At 44.8% G+C, this 16,480-nt stretch overlaps 1 protein-coding gene across 1 annotated transcript in view; it reads right to left on the bottom strand.

Annotated features, from left to right (window-relative positions):
• Positions 1–657: 657 nt before the first annotated feature.
• nagk (N-acetylglucosamine kinase) overlaps positions 658–16,480 on the bottom strand; it is a 32,965-nt gene continuing 17,142 nt past the window's right edge. Inside the window, exons 3-8 of the mRNA XM_062981382.1 lie at positions 12,028–12,126; positions 9,647–9,788; positions 4,752–4,862; positions 3,940–4,052; positions 3,346–3,433; positions 658–2,727 (exon numbers count right to left, since the gene is read on the bottom strand). Of these exons, the coding sequence (XP_062837452.1) occupies positions 2,708–2,727; positions 3,346–3,433; positions 3,940–4,052; positions 4,752–4,862; positions 9,647–9,788; positions 12,028–12,126 (573 nt within the window). The 3' untranslated portion in view covers positions 658–2,707. The remainder of the gene's footprint in view (positions 2,728–3,345; positions 3,434–3,939; positions 4,053–4,751; positions 4,863–9,646; positions 9,789–12,027; positions 12,127–16,480) is intronic.

Below are 16,480 nucleotides of genomic sequence, written 5' to 3'. Positions count from 1 at the left end.
CAGTGCCGCTGGCTTCAGCAGAGATATAAATCTGCAAAGTTGTCGTTTTTGGTCGGGGCCACTTTTGCCGTTTGCAGAGTGATCTGACGGGTGAGCTGAGGTGGGACCTGGCTCATCAATCATAGAATCAGAGAATAGTAGAGTTGGAAGAGACCTCATGGGCCATCCAGTCCAACCCCCTGCCAAGAATCAAGTCAGGTCGCCGACTCCCTGACAATTCCTGCTTCATGAGGCAGAGAAAAGGCCACCCCTGGCCTCCGTGCGCTTCTGTCTCAGCTCAATGCACCACCATCACTTTCACCTGGATCGAGGTCTCACCTTGTCGACCTTGGGCAACACAGCGATGATGTGCCTGGCCAGGACTTCCCCGGCCCGGGTGAACACGTAGCGGCAAAGGGGGGTCCCCGGCCTCGGCTCCTGCGGGAGAAAAGGAGGAGGGGGATTTCCTTGGTTGTGCAGCCCATGATGTCTCTGGAGCAGGCACGGGCAAACTTCGGCCTTCCCTCCAGGTGTTTTGGACATCAACTCCCACCAGATCATGGGGATCATCTGCTTTGATCATCTGGATCAGGGGTCCCAAACTAAGGTCCAAGGTCATTGCCCTGGCCCCCACCCTCCGTTTTAGACTTAGGCACACAACAACAACAACAACAACAATCCTTTTCATAAAGAAATTTTTATTAGTGTTCCTTTCAACATAAACACAGACAAAAACATACAATAAAATAAATTACAGAATTGAGAGAAAAGAAAAAATAAATAAAAGGAAAAAAGGAAAGAAAAAAAATAGAAGGGGAAGAAAAAAAGGGGAAAAAAAGAAGAAGAAGCAGAGAGGGGTAAAAATTGAATAGACCAAAAAAAAAAAAAAAGCCAAAAAACCCCCCATGTATAAAATAAACTTCCAACTATTGCATGGTGTCTTTTGGTCTCATCTTTTCCCCCTTTCCTAAGTTCTTGAATTCTTCCTGATAACCCAGATCATTCCTTTTCTCCTATTATGAGGTTTTGTACATATTCTGATTTTCTTAGATCTCAAATTAAAATCTTCATTTTTTCCCCCTCTTTTAAGTATTTTTTAATCATTTCCCAGTCCGTTTGTTTTCTTGGACGACCTTGATTGTTTGCTAGCAGATACGTCAATTTGTCCATATTCATTATTTCTAAGATGTTATTAATCCAGCATTTCGTTTCGGGAATTTCTTTATTTCTCCAAGACTTGGCAACGGTCATCCTTGCTGCGGTAATTAAATAATTAAATAGAACTTCTTTGTTTTTATCTTTTTTTATATCTAACATTCCCAATAGCATAATTTTGGGGTCCATATTTATTCTAATTTGTAACATCTTCTGAATTTTGATGTGTATTTCTTTCCAGAACATTTTAATTTTATTACAGGACCACCAGCAGTGGAAGAAGGTCCCAATTTGCTCTCCGCACTTCCAGCATTTATTTGACATCTCTTTATAATAATCTGATAATCCTAATTGACTATCTCACTGGCCAGAAGCAGACCCACAATTTTTTTTCAAGCTATAATCCGGCCCCCCAACACCTGAGGGACCGTGGACTGGCCCTCTGATTTAAATGTTTGAGGACCTGATTTGGATTATATGGTAGTGTGGATTCAGTGCATGCACAACAATCAAGCCTGTAGAATTCCTTTTTAAAAAAATTTATATTTTTATTGTGCTTTTATCTATAATTTATCTATAATCTGAAAGCGAGGAAAACAAATAGTGGGGGGAAAGTAAAGAGCAAAAACAGAAAAGAAAAGAAAAGTTAAAAAAAAGAAGAGAAAACATAAAAGAAAAAAAAAAGTAAAAATCTATATATATAAAAGAGTGGTGGCATCACAGCGACCCACAAAACAACAAAACTACAGGGCCCCCCAACCTCGAAATTTGACAACACAACCCATCATCCATGTCTCTAGGTTGATACAACAAAAAGAAAAGAAAAATAAAGTCCTAATTAGAGAGAGAGGAATAATTGCTTTTATCCAATTGCTGCCAGTTAGAAGGCTAAGCTCCTCCAACTTGGTCTCCTAGCAACCCAATAAAAATAATAAAAAACACTAAAAAATAATTTAAAACGCTAAAAAATTAATACAATATAATACTATAATAACAGAAAATAACTAAAAATAATACAAGAAAATAATAAAATATAATAAATAAAAAGATAACTTACAATAAAATTAATTTAAAAAATACAAATAACGTCATATAAAAATTACACAACAATTTTTAACCAATACCACCACCACTTTGCCACAGCAACGCGTGGCCGGGCACAGCTAGTATAAATATAAAAATAGAAATAAAAATAGAAGAGAAAAACATTTTTGGTTGACTTCCCATTGTCCTCTTGAGGGTCTTAAAATCTTGTCTGTTTTCATTCTCTGGTATTAACAGTCTTGTTATTTTAATGTATTTCACATATCAAATAAGTCTATTGTTAAGTCATATCCATCTTTCCGAATAAAATCTCTGAAGCCCAGCCAGTCTGTTTTTCCTTTGACTTCTCTTAAGTCTTTGAGTTAAAGTGTCCATTTGTAGTATGTCAAACAGTTTTAAAAATCCAGTGGTTAATGGTAGGAAGCCTGCAGAATTCCTTTGGAGGTAAATTCCCGTCTTCTTTTTCCAATAATCTTTCTAGAAGGATTGAACTTCAACCTCCAAAGGAAGAACTGAACTTTTGGTGGGACTACAGAAGAAGAGATGGCTCTGGAGAAGGGGAGCACAGGGGTGAATGTAAATAAAAGAGAGGGAATGTAAAGAATATGCTTAGATAACTGTAACCTTTTCTCAAAAATTAATTTTAAAAAGCCTGCAGAATTCTGCAGTAGTGAATTGAAATGCGGGCTTTACATCGTGGCCGTATTTATTTGGAGTCTAACGTGCCATCAAATCTAACGCGCACCTCTATTTCCAAAATCCTGAAATCACAATAAGTATTTGCTGCTGAATTCAATGCACAACGAAAAGAAGGAATAACAAAACGTTGGGATGTTAAAGGAAAATTCTACCTTGTGGCAAGCGGTCCCTTTTGCTTTATGTTCATATGTTATTTGAGTGATTATATTCCTTCTGTTTATATGATTGTTTTAGACAATTGTTATGGGGTTTTTTGGTATTCTTATACCGTTTTATAGTGTTTTCAGTGTTTTATTGTACAAAGTTTTATGCTGATTTTATATTGGAAACCGCCCTGTGTCCCTTTCGGGAGAGGGGGCGGTATACAAATAAACTTTTACTTACTTACTTACTTACTTTAAAGGCAGAGAGAGAGCCAAAGTGTTGCCACATTCTCCCAGCTGTTTTCCATCCCAAAACCCGACTCACCTGCAGCCACTTTCCGGCAAAACCCTGCGAACTTGGACTTCTCGAAGGTGCGGTAGAGGTGCGTCAGGAGCCCCATCCGGCCAGAGACCTGCAGGAACACAAGTGAGAAGATCTAACCCTATTTGTGTCCCGAAGAGGCCTGGCCTCTCTAATCCTGGCCCCTAATTGCTGCCAAGTTGTCTTGGGTCTTTCAGAGTGGCTTTGCTAGGCACACGCAGCAGAAGTCTCTGGCGATGAAGCTCTGGATAAATGACGACACTGCAGTCTTCAGTTTTCTATCAAAAGTTTACTTACGAATGGAAATCCACAAGACAATACACAGCTCTCACGCAGGCACACACGGGAAGGGACAGAGATAGGAAGTAGAGGCTATTTATCTCATCCTCTGCTGTCTGATGCAATCCAAGCTTAACCCTTTACACACTTGCATAGTAGGCAGCTCACAGTGAATGATGCAATCTCCAGCACACATGGCACACATGACTCAATTACATTTAAACAACTCTATATACAATCATTCCCACTTCAACAGGGTGGTCCCAGAGGGAGGGAGCCCCAGGCCCGCTCTTCCCTTCCACCCATGGAGAAACGTACCTGGAAGTAGTCGCACATGGCCTGCTGGACATAGGTGATGTCGTGGGGCGGGGCCTCCAGGTTGTCCAAGGCGTCAAACACCACCTTCACCGCCAGGTGGGAGATCCAGTAGGCTGCGAGGGACCAGAGGGCAGATGAGGACATTTTGCCCACAACCCCGAGGAAGACCCCCCACCCCAGCCCGAACCCCAGGCTCCTCTTCCCAATTCAGATCCCACGGAGGGGCTAGGTTGGACTGCATTGACTGGAACCCCACTGTGTAATAATGTTTGAAAATACAGTTCTAAAGGACATGTGGTTATGCACCTACTGAAGGGTTAAGTACTGGGCTGTGGCGCAGCTGGTATGTAGCCATCTGCAATAAATCACTACTGACCGAGAGGTCATGGGATCAAAGTCCAGGTTGGATTGAGCTCTCAACCATGAATAGCCTAGCTCACTGTTGACCTAAGCAACCCGAAAGACAGTTGCATCTGTCGAGTAGGAAATTTAGGTACCGCTTTATGCGGGGAGGCCAATTTAACTAGTTTACGACACCATAAAAACTTCCAGCAGCATGCAGAAAGGAATGAGGAAGTACTCCATCAAGGACTCGGTGTCACAAGTGGACGATGAAGCGGCAGCTCCTCCTATGGCCGGAATCGAGCACATCCTCATGAAGCCGGAAGCTGGAAAATGTTACATTGCCTCAAGAGGGGTGGAATATAAATACTGTAAATAAATAAATAAAGTATGTGCTCATGCGCTCCCGCACTCTGCTAGTCAGGCAGACAAAAGGGTTGAAGCACTAACCCTGGATTGAGGGTCCTCACCTGACCCCTCGTCCCCCATCATGTGGCCCCATCCTCCGCAGCTGACCTGCGAGCCGTCCGGGTTGATCAGCTTGCAGTTGGAGCCCGTTCCGGAGATGAGCACCACTCCGCCTGGAAAAGGAAAGAAGAGAGGGAAAGAAAGAAAGAAAGAAAGAAAGAAAGAAAGAAAGAAAGAAAGAAAGAAAGAAAGAAAGAAAGAAAGAAGAAAGAAAGAAGCGTGAGGCCTTGCCGGACAATTAGGCCCAAAACGGGCCACAGCGACAGCATTGTCTGTAGCTTGAAAGAGTTCTTCCTTGCCCACCAGGCAGGGCATGGTGGGCAAGCAGTCGCACAAAGCGGGGGGTTCCTCTAGGTCATTCCATTTTGCCAGGTTGCCTTTTGATCTGCCAACACCACTTTGTGAGGGTTTGTAAAAGAGGCGCCATGGTATAAATGAGTTGACTGGAAAGGCATGTGTTGACAGCTGATTGGCTGAGCCAGCCAGGAGCCAGAATTCCGATTGGCTGCTGCCTCTAGCTTGGTGCTGAGACAAACGGTTTTAACTGCCACTTTCACCTCGGAGTGGGAGGAGAGAACTGACTGGAAACAGTCAGGAAGGAAATGGCTGCCATACCCTCTGAAGGCAAATGAGGCATATTTAAAGACTGTTTAAAGCAGGGGTCCCCAAACTTTTTAAACAGGGGGCCAGTTCACGGTCCTTCAGACCGTTGGAGGGCCGGATTATAGTTTTTAAAAAAACCTTAGAACAAATTCCTATGCACACTGCACATATCTTATTTTGAAGTAAAAAAAAAAAAGGGAACAAATACAACCTCAATGTTAATCATCATCAAAATAATAAAGAAGGTTGGAAGAGACCCCTTGGGACATCTACTCCAACCCCCTTCTGCTTTTGTGCACCACACCATAATCAAAGCACCCCTGACAGATAGCCACCCAATAATAATAATAATAATAATAATAATAATAATAATAATAATAATAATAATAATAATACCACCATAATAAACATGGTTGGAAAAGACCCCTTGGGCCATATACAGTAGAGTCTCACTTATCCAACGTAAACGGGCCGGCAGAATGTTGGATAAGCGAATATGTTGGATAATAAGGAGAGATTAAGAAAAGGCCTATTAAACATCAAATTAGGTTATGATTTTACAAATTAAGCACCAAAACATCATGTTATACAACAAATTTTAAAGAAAAAGTAGTTCAATACACAGTAATGCTATGTAGTAATTGCTGTATTTACGAATTTAGCACCAAGATATCATGATGTATTGAAAACATTGACTACAAAAATGCGTTGGATAATCCAGAATGTTGGATAAGTGAGTGTTGGATAAGTAAGACTCTACTGTAGTCCAACCCCATTCTCCCTTTGTGAACCAAAACATAAAGCACCCTGACCAACACCAACACCAACACCAATAATATTGTAATAATCAGGGTTGGAAGAAATTGCTAGCCTTCAAGAAAAATGAATCCACGACAGGGCTGCAAAGAAGGGAGTCTGCATGGGAAGATAAAGCGGGAGGCCTCTACCTTTTGCCACAGGCATGCTTCCATTGTTGTTTTGCCCCCTCCATCGCTGAGGAAGGCACACACCAGGTGAGGAAGGAGGCGGAAAAGGAGCGTGCGAGGCGAGCGAGGAGGCAGGAAAGGCATGAACCTTTCCCTCCTCCCTCGCCCCATGCTGGCCTTTCTCGGCGGCGGCAACAGGAAAGCTGCCGGCGGGGGCGAGGAAGGAAAAGTGCATGCCTTTTCCTCGCCCTGTTCAGCCCTTCCTCGGCGGTGGCAGCGGGAAAGGTGCATGTGGGACAAGGAAAAGGCGTGAGCCTTTCTCTCACTCTGCGCGCACCTTTCCTGCTGCCTTCCTTGGTAGCAGCGGCGGGAAAGCTGTCTGCGAGGCAAGGGAGGAAAGGCGCACGCCTTTCCCTCGCCCCATGCAGCCCTTCCTCGGCAGCAGCAGCGGGAAAGGTGTGCGCAGGACGAGGAAAAGCCGTGCATCTTTCTTTCCTCCCTCACCTCACTTTCGCACTGCCTCCCTCAGCGGCGGCGGTAGGAAAGCTGCTGTGGGGCGAGGGAAGAAAGGCGCACGCCTTTCCCTCGCCCCGTGTGGCTCTTCCTCAGTGGCAGCAGCGGGAAAGGTGCGCACAGGATGAGAAAAAGTTGTGCACCTCTCTTTCCTCCCTCACCCCGCATGCATCTTTCCCACTGCCTCCCTCGGCGATGGCGGCAGGAAAGCTACCTGCGGGGTGAGGGAGGAAAGGCACAGACCTTTTCCTCGCCTCGTGCGGCCCTTCCTCGGTGGCGGCGGGGGAAAGCGGGGCGAGAGAGCAAAGCCGCATGCCTTTTACTCGCCCTGTACGGCCCTTCCTTGGCGGCTTGGGGAAAGGTGCCGTGGGGCGAGGGAGACGAGAAAGGCATCGCCCTTTCCTCCTTCTCCTTCACACCACATGCACCTTCCTTGACGGAGGAGGAAGGAGCCACCGCCGCGGGGGCCGGATAAATGGCCCCGGTGGGCCGCATCTGGCCCGCGGGCCGTAGTTTGGGGACCCCTGGTTTAAAGGGACTGTTTATTCCCTCTGTTCTCCGTGTGAACTCAGAAAAACTGCTATGTATTGTTGCCCTGTCTGAAATAAATATAATGTTTCTTTTTACACAAGCCTGAGTGACACTTTGTTATACTGCAGGGCTTTTCTTGATTCAGAAACTGTGGTAAAGCTTCTATTTATTTATATCTACAACCTTCAACACACTTCGGATTCATGCAAACATGAATCAAACTCCTTTTCTCCCTCTGTCCTCTTCTGTTGCCCCCCCAGCTGCTTCCGCCTCCTTTTCTCTCCCTTCTTTAGGCTTCTCCTTAGGAAGGAAGTAGAAAAAGGGATTTATAATACTCCTAGCTGTGCCCGGCCACGCGTTGCTCTGGCTTATGGGAATCCTTTGTTGGCCAGGTGGAATAGCAGTGAATAGCCTTACAGCCTCAAAACCTGGCTGTTATCTTCTTATACAAATCCTTGTTTGGTGAGCTGGAATGCAATGGAAGGGCCTTGAGTCTATATTGTCATAGCATCCAGTTCAAATCAGATCATCCGTATTTTATAGGCAGTGTGGATCAGGCCTAAGTGAGCTCTACCTGTCCCCTGGGCGCCGTTGTGGCTGAGTGGGTTGCTAGGAGATGAAGTGGAAGGGGCCTAAAGGGGGCGGGGCCTACCCTTCTGACTGGCAGCCAAGGGGGAAACGGCTCTTCCTCGTCCTCTAATTTGGGCTTTATTTTTCTAGGGTTTTATTTATTTATTTATTTTGAATGATTGGATGACTATGTCTTTTGTGGCCAAATTTGGTGCAATTTGTTTCAGTGGTTTTGTTGTTTACTCCATAGGAAAAATGCACATTACATTTATGATTTATAATATTATTTTAGTGTTTATTAAAAACCCACGGAACAGCAAGGGAGCAAAAAGGGAACCGCAAAGCAGTGAGGGAACATGGTGTTGCACTTTGTCGCTGTTCCTACCCTTTGTGGTTTCCGTGTTTACTGAGATTGCTGCTCCGCCCTGATTTTGGACCGCCCTTACACCTCCGAGGAGCCTTGTTCAGAGTTCTACGCAATTCTACCACTGGATGCTAAGTTATTATTATTGTCGCAGTTTTAATTCTGTTGATGTGTTTTATTGTATTATGGAGTTATAATGTTTTTAGTTGATTGTCCTGTGTTTCAACTTGTGTTGTTGGGCTCGTCCCCCTATTATTACAGTCGAGTTCCAAATGTTGGATAACCAGAACTGTTGGATAATAAGGAGGCCCTATTATCCCTCCCGGAAGAGTCATGTCCCTTTGGCAAGTGCCCGGTTTAGGGAAGCCCCGTGAGTATTTCTGCCTAGCAACACGCACCGGGCTTCTCCAAAGTGCCCGGCCTGGCATGTCGGATAATACGGTAGGTCGGATAACCAGAAGTCGGTTGTGCCGTTGCACCTAGGGCTATAACTCTTAGCGAAAGAGGCATGGACGTGACATCTTTCCCCAGGGGATTGCTTCTTGCCCTCCTTTAGGGAAGCTGGAACTCCCAAGGATCAAAACACTGTAGATAACTCAAAACTGGTTTTATTGTTTCAATAGGTTATCCCTTTAAGGCAGTAAGCTGGAAGTTTTAAAGGGGTAAAGGAAAATATACATTACAGTCTCTGGTTGTTGAGTCCAGGGAGCTCTGCAGCTGTAAAGCTTTTCCAGGTCCCTTTTTCTCAATGGCTGTGAATGCCGGAGCAATCCTCAGCCTCAGTCCAAATGGCCTATGTTTGAAGACACAGAGTCTTCCTCTAATGCCAAAGAACTGATCTGAAGGTGCTTGAGACTCCTCAACGTCGTCCAGGTTGGCCCTGAACATGAAGCATAAGTCTCAAGGGTAAGAACTTCAGAATTGGTGCTGAGAGGTACTTAATCAAGGGCTTTTAGAGCCGAGTCTCTCTCTCACGTCCATCTGATAGAAAGCTTAATGGTGGAATGAAAAAGGAATCACTGACCCACTCCAGGAAAGGGTGGAGTCAAACAATTGAGCTGAGGGAGCAATATAACTGGTGCAAACATTGATTGACAGCTATAAATAACCAACCAATCCAACTACATTTACAGGGTAAAGGCAAAATCAGGCATGATACAATTCAAATCTTGCAACTTACAGTTCGACATATAGATGGCGACACTCGCGCGTCACATCGGTTAACCGGAACTCTACTGTATTATTATTATTATTATTATTATTATTATTATTATTATTATTATTATTATTATTATTATGAAAAGGGCCTGATGGACTCTGTCTCACAGAAAATGGATTACAGGATATTTTTAAGGTTCAAAAAGTCTTCATGACGGGCCGGGGCTCTTACCGCGGTCGGTGGCGGTGGCCATGGCTCCAACGGCGTCGGTGGTGATGCAGTAGTCCTCGCTCAGGTGTGGAAAGCGGGCCTTCATCTCTTCAATCAACCTTTGGATGGCTTCCTCTTGCTCCCCTCCGCTCAGAGACAGGCCCTGCAGAAATTGATCCATTCCCCGTCAACATCAAGCAATATAATCCAGTTTAATGAAATTGGGTGTTGTGCGGTTTCCAAGCTGCATAGGCAATGTTTTCTAGCAGCACTTTCTCCTGACATTTTGTCTGCATTATTATTATGACTGTGTTTGTTTATCACCTGCTTTTTCCCCCACAAGGAGACTCCAAGTCTAGAAGCAGAGAACTCCCTTTGGGCCTGACCCAATGTCTCCCTTGATGTCCAAGTGTAATGAAGTATGAATTTTGATTTACAGATGTTATATTAAATTATAGGCATATGTTTGGAATGGGTAAACCCATTCCAAATACCAGTGCGTTCTGAGGCTGGTTGCCATAGAAATGTAACTGCTTCTGTAGAAATGTAACTATTTCGAAGCTAGCAAGAAAGGGGCGGAGCTAGCTGGATGAAAAAGGAGGAAATGTTTTAAAAAGAGTTCAGTCTGTGGTGTGATGAGGCACAGGGAAGATTGATTCTAGGGTGATGGGATCAAGGAGATTCAATTGTTCATTTTGAGTCAGTTTTAAATAAGTTTGGTGACTTATTTAATGTGGTCTGTGTCCTGGTAACGCACAGAGAGTCTGTGATAGTATATCACAGCAGTGACTGTGGTTTGAAGTCACTGGATAGTCTAAGTTTCAGACTTTGGGAACCAATCCCAGCTGGACTCACAGAGATCCATTGAAGTAACAGTTAGAAAGGAGCAGAGGAATAGTATTGTAACTGTAATTCTAGTATTGTAACTGTTGAAGAAAGTGTAACTCTAAGTGAGAAACTACATTGTAACCACTAAGCTCTATGCCTGAATAAACTTGTTATTGTTCTTTCAACATCCAAGCCTCTGTTGCATATATTCTAAACCAAGTTACGCTACCCTTTAAAGTAAAAGTAAACATCTCTCTGAGTCATTGGTGGTTGCCTCATTACAAATTGGTGGCAGCGGTGGGATAAAAAGATTCCCGCTGCCTGAAGGAGCCTTAGTCGTTCATAGTCCTTCGCACCAAGTAAAATGCCGAGCCTCTGGGGGCTTCTAGGGGGGTGCTTTGTTGGAATTAAAGGGAACCATGACAGAGGAAGAGAAAGAGGAAGAAGGGGAAGAGCGGGAAGAAGAAGAAGAAGAAGAAGAAGAAGAAGAAGAAGAAGAAGAAGAAGAAGAAGAAGAAGAAGGGGACGAGGAAAAGTTGGAGGAAGACAAAGAAGGAAGAAGAAGAAAAGGAAGAGTTGGAGGAAGGAGAAGAGGAAGAGGTGGAAAAAGAGGAGAAGGAGAAAGAAGAGAAGTAGTTAGAGGAAGACGAAGATGTAAAGGAAGAAGAGGAGAAGGAGTTGAAGGAAGACAAGGAAGAGGAAGAAAGGGAAGAGGAGGAGGAGGAAGGAGAAGAAGAAGAAGAAGAAGAAGAAGAAGAAAAGGAAGAGTTGGAGGAAGGAGAAGAGGAAGAGGTGGAAAAAGAGGAGAAGGAGAAAGAAGAGAAGTAGTTAGAGGAAGACGAAGATGTAAAGGAAGAAGAGGAGAAGGAGTTGAAGGAAGACAAGGAAGAGGAAGAAAGGGAAGAGGAGGAGGAGGAAGGAGAAGAAGAAGAAGAAGAAGAAGAAGAAGAAGAAGAAGAAGAAGAAGAAGAAGAAGAAGAAGAAAAGGAAGAGTTGGAGGAAGGAGAAGAGGAAGAGGTGGAAAAAGAGGAGAAGGAGAAAGAAGAGAAGTAGTTAGAGGAAGATGAAGATGTAAAGGAAGAAGAGGAGAAGGAGTTGAAGGAAGACAAGGAAGAGGAAGAAAGGGAAGAGGAGGAGGAGGAAGGAGAAGAAGAAGAAGAAGAAGAAGAAGAAGAAGAAGAAGAAGAAGAAGAAGAAAAGGAAGAGTTGGAGGAAGGAGAAGAGGAAGAGGTGGAAAAAGAGGAGAAGGAGAAAGAAGAGAAGTAGTTAGAGGAAGACGAAGATGTAAAGGAAGAAGAGGAGAAGGAGTTGAAGGAAGACAAGGAAGAGGAAGAAAGGGAAGAGGAGGAGGAGGAAGGAGAAGAAGAGGAGGGTGAAAGGAGGAGAAGGAAGAAAAGAGAGGAGGTGAAGAAGTTAGGAAGATGAAGAAGTAAAGAAAGAAGAGGAGGAGGAGGAGGAAGTAGTAAAGGAAGAAGAGGAGGAAGAAGAAAAAGAAAAAGAGGAGGAAGAAAAAGAAGAGAAAATGAAGAAGAGGAAGGGGAGGAATAAGAAGAGGAGGGGAGGGGTCTACTCACCAGGGAGCGCAGGGGGACCCCCGGGTCGGCGCCCGCCTTCCCCTTGGCTTCGCTGACCATGGCGTTGATCCTCTCCAGGCATTTGTCCGAACCCACCAGCTGTGTGAGAGAGAGAGAGAGAGAGAATGGGGATGATGGGCAGGCAGGCAAGTCAACACAGGGCTTGAGGGTCAGATATTTTGAAGACCCCTGAGGCTGCAGAGGTGCATCTAAGGGGCAGAATCCATGCAGCCGGGCCCCACTTGAACCGCCATGGCTGCATGCAATGGGACATAGTTTGCTAAGGTCTTGAGACAAACTACCACTCCCAGCACTCCACAGCCTTGAGCCAGGGCTGGTAAACTGGGAACCAACAGCACTCGTTCTCCACTGTAAACGCACTCAATGCTATGGAATCGTGGGATTTGTAGTTTGGGCAGCACCCTTACAACACCCATCATCCCATACATTGACCCAGAGCAGTTAAAAATGGTAACAAAGTGTGTTAAGTCTGCATTGTAGACGCACCCATACTGAATATAGTTGGGATGCTTCACCATACAGGAAGCTGCTCACTGGTCCTCTTGCAAAATTAGTCGAAATATCATTATGTATTTTATATAGCTTACAATTCCAAGGCTGAACACTAGATGGCACTGTTCCTAGCAATTGACTTACTTCATGTCCAAAGCACTGAATAAATAAATAAGTACAGTAGAGTCTCACTTATCCAACATAAACGGGCCGGCAGAATGTTGGATAAGCGAATATGTTGGATAATTTGATTTGAAATTCTGACATCATTAACATACAATCAGGAAACACATCTTGTGGAGGACCACAGTTTCTTAGATACCACTCAGTGGACCATCCTGGATCAATGCGCAGGGGATAGCCCTGACAGGGACAGTGCATCACCACAGTCACACTTATGTAATCATGCAAATGCTCCATCCCCAATCATAGACCAGGAGCAACAGGAACATCCTTGGGAGAGTAATGGGCTCTCGGATGTATCTCAATGGATTGTCATTGATGAATGCACTGGGGATGTTGAGGAGGAGGACAACACTTTACACCTACATGATTCACTTCAACAGGAACACTCTTCAGGGGACATACACACTGTCTTGCACAAAAGGGACCCTGTCAATCCTCAAAGGAAACAGGTCTTGGTAGTAGGTGACTCCCTCCTTAGAGGAACGGAAGCCATCATTTCCAGACCGGATGGGATGGCTCGAGAAACATGCTGCCTCCCGGGGGCAAAAATACACCATATCACTCAGAGGCTCAGCAGGCTCCTAAAGCCCCATCACCCTCCCCACCTTATGTTGATTCATGTAGGTACCAATGACACCGCTAGGCATACTTTTCAAAAGATCACAAATGATTTTCGAGCTCTGGGAACAAAGCTAAAACTGTATAATGTACATGTGATCTTTTCATCCCTCCTCCCCGTTGTAGGACACGGCTCTACAAGGGCCGGAAAAATAGTACAGGTCAATAACTGGCTCAGAAAATGGTGTCAAGAGGAGCATTTTGGCTTCCTTGACCATGGTCTACTCTTCCAAGAGGATGGACTACTGGCAAGCGATGGGGTGCATCTCACACAAGTAGGAAAACATCTTTTTGCACACAGACTCACAAACCTCATCAGGCGCACTTTAAACTAAATCCACTGGGGGAGGGGAACAACAGCCTGGCGAACACTATATTATCCACGACCACAGGGAACCGCCAAAAGGCTAAACAGAGGGCTGCACAAACACAGCAAGGACCAAGTACAGAGAGCACAATAATCCCAAATAAACAGCTCGAGGGGAGGTCACAGGGGCTTACATGTCTTTACACTAATGCTCAGAGCATGGGAAGTAAGCAAGACGAACTCCAACTCCTAGCACAGCACCACACATACGATGTCATAGGCATCACTGAAACCTGGTGGGATGACTCCCATCACTGGAATTTAACCATTGAGGGCTATAACCTCTTTCACAGAAATAGAACAAAGGGGAGAGGAGGGGGAGTAGCTTTATATGTCAAAAACAGTTACGTTGCAGAAGAAATGCAAGACTGTAATCCGGGAAACCAGCTTGAAAGCATCTGGATAAGAATCAAGGGAACCGGGACTAAAAAAGATCTTGTCGTGGGTGTCTACTACAGACCTCCGAGTCAGGATGAAGGACTTGATGAAGCCTTCTGTCAACAGCTGACCAAACAGGCACAAAGAAGAGATATAGTAGTCATGGGCGATTTCAATTATCCCGATATCTGCTGGAAAACAAACTCAGCCAAGAGTACAAAGTCCAACAAATTCCTCACTTGCCTTGCAGATAATTTTATGGTCCAGAAGGTAGAAGAGGCAACAAGGGGATCAGCAACTCTTGATCTAATCTTAACAAATGTGGAAGACCTGATCAATACAGTTGAAGTGGTTGGATCCTTAGGGGCAAGTGACCATGTGCTCCTGCAGTTTGCAATACAAAGGAATGCTGAAACTAAGACAAGTCAAACACGCATTCTGGACTTTAAGAGAGCTGACTTCCAAAAAATGAAGGAATTACTGAGCGGCATTCCATGGACGCCGATATTAAAAAACAAGGGAGTTAAGGATGGATGGGAGTTTTTCAAAAGTGAAATACTCAAGGCGCAAATGCAAACAGTGCCAACAAAGAAGAAAAATAAGACAAGTGCAAAGAAGCCAGAATGGATGTCCAAAGAACTTCTAACTGAGCTAAAGCTCAAAAGTGACATGCACAAGAAGTGGAAAAGGGGAGAAATCACCAAAGAAGAATTCAAACGTATAGCCAACTCCTGTAGGGAAAAGGTTCGCAAGGCTAAAGCGCAAAATGAGCTCAGGCTTGCCAGGGACATAAAAAACAACAAAAAAGGCTTTTTTGCTTATGTTGGTAGAAAAAGGAAGAAAAAGGAGGCGATAGGGCCACTGCAAGGAGTAGATGGGGTGATGGTGACAGGGGATAGGGAAAAGGCAGAACTGCTTAATGCCTTCTTTGCCTCGGTCTTCTCACAAAAAGAAAGCCATCTTCAACCTCAGCAACATGGAATGGACGAAGGATTGGGGGAAATCCAACCCCAAATAGGGAAACAAGTTGTCCAGGAACACCTGGCCACTCTAAACGAATTCAAGTCCCCAGGGCCAGATCAGCTACATCCAAGAGTATTGAAGGAACTAGCGGAAGTTATTTCAGAACCACTGGCAATCATCTTCGAGAGTTCTTGGAGAACAGGAGAAGTCCCAGCAGATTGGAGGAGGGCGAATGTGGTCCCTATCTTCAAGAAGGGAAAAAAGAACGACCCAAACAATTACCGTCCGGTCAGCCTCACATCAATACCAGGCAAGATTCTGGAAAAGATCATTAAGGAAGTGGTCTGCAAACACTTAGAAACAAATGCGGTCATTGCTAATAGTCAACACGGATTTACCAAAAACAAGTCATGCCAGACTAATCTGATCTCTTTTTTCGATAGAGTTACGAGTTGGGTCGATACAGGGAATGCCGTGGATGTAGCATATCTAGATTTCAGTAAGGCCTTCGACAAAGTCCCCCACGACCTTCTGGCAAACAAACTAGTAAAATGTGGGCTAGACAAAACTACGGTTAGGTGGATCTGTAATTGGCTAAGCGAACGAACCCAAAGGGTGCTCACCAATGCGTCGTCTTCATCATGGAAAGAAGTGACAAGTGGAGTGCCGCAGGGCTCCGTCCTGGGCCCGGTTCTCTTCAACATCTTTATTAACGACTTAGACGAAGGGTTAGAAGGCACGATCATCAAGTTTGCAGATGACACCAAACTCGGAGGGATAGCTAACACGCCAGAAGACAGGAGCAGAATTCAAAATGATCTTGACAGACTAGAGAGATGGGCCGAAACTAACAAAATGAAGTTCAACAGGGACAAATGCAAGATACTTCACTTCGGCAGAAAAAATGGAAATCAAAGATACAGAATGGGGGACGCCTGGCTTGACAGCAGTGTGTGCGAAAAGGATCTTGGAGTCCTCGTGGACAACAAGTTGAACATGAGCCTACAATGTGATGCGGCGGCTAAAAAGGCCAATGGGATTTTGGCCTGCATCAATAGGGGAATAACGTCTAGATCCAGGGAAGTCATGCTCCCCCTCTATTCTGCCTTGGTCAGACCACACCTGGAATCACACTGTGTCCAGTTTTGGGCACCGCAGATGAAGGGAGATGCTGACAAGCTGGAAAGCGTCCAGAGGAGGGCAACTAAAATGATTAAGGGTCTGGAGAACAAGCCCTATGAGGAGAGGCTTAAAGAGCTGGGCATGTTTAGCCTGCAGAAGAGAAGGCTGAGAGGAGACATGATAGCCATGTACAAATATGTGAAGGGAAGTCATAAGGAGGAGGGAGCAAGCTTATTTTCTGCTGCCCTGCAGACTAGGACACGGAACAATGGCTTCAAACTACAGGAAAGGAAGGAGATTCCACCT

Source organism: Anolis carolinensis, chromosome 5 (assembly GCF_035594765.1).
Source record: "Anolis carolinensis isolate JA03-04 chromosome 5, rAnoCar3.1.pri, whole genome shotgun sequence".
Taxonomy (NCBI): domain Eukaryota; kingdom Metazoa; phylum Chordata; class Lepidosauria; order Squamata; family Dactyloidae; genus Anolis; species Anolis carolinensis.
This window is presented reverse-complemented; position numbering and strand designations above follow the sequence as displayed.